At 26.9% G+C, this 7,204-nt stretch overlaps 1 protein-coding gene across 1 annotated transcript; it reads right to left on the reverse strand.

The window, feature by feature from the left end:
* Window positions 1-185: 185 nt before the first annotated feature.
* On the reverse strand, window positions 186-2,277 carry LOC122536308 (tRNA pseudouridine synthase A). The gene is made up of 7 exons (XM_043668573.1): window positions 2,154-2,277; window positions 1,905-2,057; window positions 1,385-1,792; window positions 960-1,308; window positions 638-893; window positions 421-566; window positions 186-321 (listed from the first exon to the last, which is right to left on the reverse strand). The coding sequence occupies exons 2-7, from the start codon at window positions 1,966-1,968 to the stop codon at window positions 240-242; spliced, it is 1,305 nt and encodes a 434-aa protein (XP_043524508.1). The 5' UTR covers window positions 1,969-2,057; window positions 2,154-2,277; the 3' UTR covers window positions 186-239.
* Window positions 2,278-7,204: the final 4,927 nt, after the last annotated feature.

A 7,204-nucleotide genomic window follows, 5' to 3' on the forward strand; every position in this document is an offset into this window, starting at 1 on the left:
CAAAAGCGGAAATAATAGTTAATATTTCATACATTTGTCATACATAGAAAATAGCAATAATTTTTTGAGGTAATTTTTTTTAAATAAACAAATCATATAAATGAATATATACTATATTTAAAGAAATTTTAGATTTTTTTATACATCAGTAACAATATATTTTAAAAAATGATTTTAAAAGATGATTACTGACAAATATATTTAATATAAGAGTTTGATAAATAAATACAATACAAATCTTATTCTATATCTTCATATGCTACAAATTCTTTAGATGCAAACCTCTTTGGTGTTAAGTAAATTGCCAACCAATTTAACATACTGTATTACACTTGTTAAGGTAAATATTTTTAGTAAAACATTCTATGATAAAAAAATCTAATAAATTATTTTGGAAATGATGACACGAAAAAAGGATACACGTTATTTGAAGTTTCTGTATCTATTATGTCTTGTAGAATGTATTCTTTATAAAATTTTTCGACTTCTTCATTACAGTCTTGCCATTCTAATGTTTTGTGAATTCCATCTTTCCCATATCTTTTATTATAATATGAATAATGTACCTGGAGGAAGAAGATCTTAATTACATAATTCTATTTGAAATTTGAAATTAATTAAAACTAAAATATCTTACAAAATGTAAACTCAATCCTAAGCCTGGTGCAATGGGAATGTCATATTTTTCTAATGAAAATACATCTTTGACAAAATCGCTTGACACGATATTTCTACAAATCCCTATTACCAAAGATACCATTTTTCTAATTTGATGTAACATAAAACTTTGTCCCTTCACTTCCAATACAGCAAATTCCATATTATTTGCAACAAACGTTTCAATACAACGGAAATGTATTATATAACGCTTGGCGCTCGGATCTAATGGTCTTCTAAAAGAATTAAATAATATTGTGAATAAGTAATATATCAATATTTTATCATATGAAGTAACTTACATTTTTGATGTAAAATTATGAAAATTATGTGTGCCTTCAAATAATTTTAAAATATTATTTAACTTATCAAGCATTTCTGGAGTTAATCGAAATTCATTATATGGCTTTTCATTAATCAGAAACAGATCTTTAAGTCGTTGCTCTTCATCTACTTCATCTACTTCATCTATGTCAAGTTTTAAAAAATTTGGATCCTCTGGAGCCAAAGCAAATGTAGGGAAAACATATCTGTATGTTCTACTATCACATTTACTTTTACTATTAAAAGTTTTTATTACTCTCTGTATATCAAATACTCTGATATCATTTGGAAGATGCTTATTTATGTCTTCTTTATTTACCTCTTGGGCTATAATTGATTATAATTACCTATTGCTTCGTTTGAAGTCATTGTTGATGTACTTATATAACTATTAAATACTTACGTAATAGTAAAGAAACAATTTGCCTAACTGCTGATACACCTTTATCTGTACGTGCAGCTCTTTGAAATCTAAGCAGTCTCACATCTTCAAATTGATCCTTTGTAATAAAATTTGCTTCCAATAATGCGGATAATAAACTCTCCTCAATAGTTTTTGTACCACGATTAATCTGCATACCAAAATAATCTCTACCACGATAACCGAGCATTATTACAAAGTTCTTTCTTTTAGAAAAGTTTTTCTTTTCTACTATATCCCCAGCTGCTTTCACGTCTAGTGCTCTTTTTACAATTTCGTAATTTTCATCAAGTTTCTGCCTTTTATTAGTCGCCACAACGTCAGATGTTTCATAGTCATTTTGTACAACATTTTTAACTTCGACTGACATGTTTTTATAGTTACTATTAACTAAAATTAGATATAAACTTAACATAACAATAAATGTAACAAGGCAATTTAAAACATTACTATTAAACATGTTGGACCTAATATCTACCATTTACAATTTACATGAGCTTACCGTATTGTAATCTTGAACAAAAGAAGGTTAAACTATTTTTGATGCGGTATTTGCTGGAAAACATTTAAATTGTAAAAAATTACTTCTTAAAAATGTTAAACAAGAAATTCTAATCCTTCAGCGTTCCGAGATATACATTTATATAGTCATAACCTATAAAGGTAGAATATTGTCGTATATAATTTTAAAATTAGGTATAATTTTCATTTTGATCATAAAATATATCATACAAAGGAAACATTCACGAACCGTATATAACTCAGAAACATTGTAATTAAAAATTATGTATGGGATTTTTACAATACTTGTTACTACTATAATATCATGTACCGCACTATAGAGATTTCAACTTTTCATTAGAAATTAAAAATAAATATCTTTCAAATATTTTTTTCTTTTTGCGTTTAATTTGATTTTATTTGTATTTAAATAATTTGCGAAATATACGTAACTTTAAACAATTTACATTGTTAATAAATATATTATTTCTTAAATATACATCATTATTTGGGTATATTTTAAAATACATAATCCTTTAAATCTTATATATAAGTCATATTACGTACATTAAAGAATACGCTATAAAATTTAATTTAATATCTGAAAATAACAATAAAACATGATTGATGAGGACAATTAAGGATAAACAATAGAATAGTCGAATTTTCATTGAAGAAATTGGTTTATTCAATTTATTTAAAGAAATACATTATTCACAACTAATTTTACATGGTCATTCGAATGCTGCTTCGATTTGTAAATCTTTGCTTGTGCATTTCATAGACCAATTGGAACATAAAAAGAAAATCCAAAGCAATCGTTCGTAAACAAATCTCCTTAATTTTTTTGAAAATTCGATTTATGAATGCTGAAATGGCGCAAGATATGGCGTTATTCTTATTGTTTACGATGGTGCTACGTGCATCAAGCACGAAGCACTAAGAAACGTTTAGAAAACATAAGAAACCTTGTTTGACTATACTACCATTGACTAAAATTGTTACTTATAGCCAACGACTAGAATTGGAGTCAACAAGAATATATTCGTACTGTCATCTATTGGAGATAATTTAAATAAAAGATACCTACAAATTTTACCTACAAATCGAAACATTCGAAATAGAACGCGAACGTAATTCAAAACATTAACTAAAGATAGGATAAAATAAGAAAATTAAATAAAGCCATTGACTAATCTATAATAGAAAAACTGCTTTTCGAAATATTAACAAAAATTATCAATTGTTCCGTATCACCACAGATGTGGTACTTCCGTTCTTTTTTAAAAATTTCTCATGAATTTATGTATTTGATTTAGATCAGAGTTTTTAACTTTTTATTCCAAGTTATCAATCGCGCGATTATAGCGCCACTACACGATGAAATACACAATACACTTCCTACGATTCTCGAACGTAATCGATATTTTTCACGATCGATTTTTGAACGGGAAGAATGGCGGACCGAAGCACACCTCATCTGTGAAGAGGAAAGAAGAAAGAAGAAGTAAATATTATTCAGAAGAATCATCCAGAAAGAAGTATCATTCAGAAGTTCTCAGGTAAAAATTTAAATCAATAATTGTTACATTTGTGTGTGTATTGTGAATTTTTCAGATGAAACCTGCATTTTTGGCTTCAAGGTGAGATTTAACCAAACTATTACATATAATTTTCAACAATTAAAGAAATAATAGCATATAAATATTTAAATATAACATACTATGCTAAAGTTATTTATAATTTTATATCAAAATTTAATTTCAATTCTAACCAATACAAATATTGTAATCTTGTAATTGACTAACTTATTGTTATATATATATGTATTTTAATATATGCTTTTACATAGACACTTCTATCATAACAATTTCTATTCATTTGTTGAGTCTCTAATTTCATACATCACATAATTCCTAACAATTCCAATACTAAATTCAACAACAATTTATTAAAAATGTACGTATTTAATCGTTAAAATAATAATTTTACTACGTAATATAATAAAATGTCTTAGTTTAAAGTATTGACAATTTTTCATTAAGTGTGTGAATATTTTCGTTCTTTTTTCAAGAATTTTTCATGAATTTTATGTATTTAATTTAGACCAGAGTTTTTTACTTTTTATTCCAAGTTATCATTGTGAAATGTACGATTACAGCGCCCCAACGGTGAAATATACAATATAGTTCCTACGATTCTCGAACGTAATCGATATTTCTCATAATCGATTTTTGAGTGGAAAGCATGGCGGAAGGAAGTTCACTTCGTCTATAAAGAAGAAAATATTCAGAAGAATCATCCAGAAAAAAGTATTATCCAGAAGGTAAAAATTTAAATCAATAATTGTTACATTTGTGTGTGTATTGTGAATTTTTCAGATGAACCGTGCATTTTTGGTCTCAGCTCAAGGTAAGATTAACCAAATAATTATTATATATAATTTTCAATAGTTGAAGAAATAACATATAAACATTTAAATAGAACATGCTGTGCTAAAAGTTATTTATAATTTTATACCAAAATTTAATTTTAATTCTAACCAGTATAAATATTGTAATCTTGTAATTGACTAACTCATTGTTATATATATACATATATATATATACATATATATACACATATTTTATTTTGCACACACACTTCTATTATAACATTTTCTACTTATGTGTTGATTCTTTAACTTCATACTGCGTAATTCTTAACAATCCTAATAATAGTAAAACACAATAATTTATTAAGAATGTACGTATTAATAGTTAAAATAATAATTTTAATGTGTAATGTAATGAAACTGTTCAGTTCTCAAATAAAGTAAAGCGTAGTAGGCTTTGGAGCTCGAAATTCGAAGTAAGAAACAACAACACGAACACAATGTTTACGTTCGTCTTGATTATCGTGCCTGTTCGGACAGGATCACCCCATCCCCTACTCTCAATTGCGAAACGAGACGAGTTGAGGAAAGTCATTCGGCTGTTGAATTTCGTGACAGTAACATGTATTTCGTCGCATTAGATTCAAAACTTTTCTAACCTATCGGTGGCGTCTCTTCGATAGCGTCGTTTCTTGGACACTTTATTCCATTTATACTTTATTAATAGTGTCATTTAATTAATACGCGTGTATAATGATCCATTGAGCATTACGATAACGAAATATAGTAAGATTTTGAATCTTTTCATGTTGATTTTTCTTCGATCATCGATTTTACTCTCACGGTACCTTGTCTCATACGCTTTTTTAATAGAATTTAAAGTTGATTATCGTTTCACTTTTACATATTTGTCTTCACTTAACATATTTGTTTTAACTTTTGGCTTTTTTTTATGCAGGTTGTTCCTTGGTTGCAAAGATAGCATATAATGACGCCACGATCATTAATGGAATTTGATGAACTTTCACGGAAATTTGGCAATATTTTATTCATTTTGGGTAACATATAATATACAGTTCATATATATTTGAGATACAATTCACAATACGTAATTTCACAATTATTTGGAATACAAAGATGAAAATAGAAAAGATTAAATCAATTAATATTTTATTTGGATATAGATCAACTTAATAGTATACATGTATTGTCAATTGGATGTATATTCTTGTTTTAGATTATCAAATTCAGAGTTTTCGTATTATACTATATGTACTTTATTATATTGTATTTGCTTTTTTCGAATGCTGATGTGCAATTGAAACAGTTCAAAGCAAGATTTCACACGTGTTTTTCGTCGTATTGTTTCTTAAATATACTTAGCTGTAAACATTATTTACATTTTGATTTTGTGCAAACATTTTCGAATATTTATATGTGACGTGATATATTACTATAATGTGCATATTTCCTACTCTAATAACAAATATTCAGAACACAATAATTGTCTTTCATTTACAGTATTCAGTATTGAAAAATATTTTATAATTTACAACTAATATTTTCAATACATATTCACGTTTCTTTACAATCATGTTCTATAAAAATAGCAGCATTTTCTAAATAAAAGTATCCTTTGCCCTTCCCCTACTAATCAGTGTTATTTTCAGAAAATTTTTGTGACCGCGCGCAATGCGGTTAGTAGAGTCAGTGTTTGTTGCGCAATATTTAATAATAATATCTTTTTGAACAAAATGGCTCTAAATTAGATTATCAATTCATTTAAATTATATTTCGCGAATAGAGTTAGTGAGTTCGCCGATTATTATTTAAACGTACGCGTTGATAGTCCTTTATTTTCCTTTTTTTTTTTTGTATTTTTTCTTGTTCAGTGTTCGGTATTAGAGTCAGTGCTGAAGAGGACGATGAAGATGAATCCAGGAAATCAAGATCGTAAGTAATTTTATATATCTCATTTTATTCAATCTCAATTTATTTAATTTTTTAAATTTAACAACAAAGTATAATGTTTGATATTTGTTACAGATTTTCTACTCTCTCCACTTCTCCTAATCTTCTAAGATCTTATGACGCTTCAAAAATTAAAAATGTAAGTATTTCAGCATGTTGTATTTAAATTTTATTCTTTATAATTCTTTTTCTATTGAAGTTGAATGTAAAATTATAGTTATAAAATAAAAGTTTTTCAAATTACTAATCCTAATTTTTATCATTATTAAAATTTAAATTTTCACAAATAACATTGTGTCTTTATGCTTATTAAGAAATTTTTCACGGCGTTCATTTCCAACATCTACTTGATGAGGGTCCTCACGACAACTTTCCTTGTGCAGTGCAGAATCAATGATAACGTTCTTCACATCTGTCGGGTGAGTCGCATGCATTTATGTTCCTCCGGTCACTCAATCATGTCGTAGGACGAAAGGTCCGAATCGGCACGGGTGACTGGTTGTATACGTAGAATTTTTGATGAGCATAGTGACCGCGGGTATTTTTTATACCTGTGAGTAGTAACATTTTTTTCAGGTCTTTTATTAGAATAGGATAGGGCTTCTTGCACATCGCGATTTTAACAAATAGAATATATAAATTTATCATAATTACTTATAAAATCAAAATATCTTCAATATAAATATTTTCACAAGTAAAATATCCTTATGAATATCCATATGAGTAGATAAATTATAAATATTTATAAATAATTATTATTAAAACAATTTCGTTTGAGCATTTCATAGTATAGAAGACGGATACCCTCCGACTTCGTCCCTATGAAAAATGTAGTTACGGCTTATTGGTACTGGTTATATATTTTGTTATGATAATTAATAATTAACATTTAATAATTTTTAATTTTATCTTCCTTTTTATAATAATATTATATGATTTAATTAATTAAGTTTTAT

This window comes from Frieseomelitta varia, unplaced genomic scaffold, assembly GCF_011392965.1.
Source record: "Frieseomelitta varia isolate USP_RPSP 00005682 unplaced genomic scaffold, Fvar_1.2 scaffold_821, whole genome shotgun sequence".
NCBI lineage: Eukaryota > Metazoa > Arthropoda > Insecta > Hymenoptera > Apidae > Frieseomelitta > Frieseomelitta varia.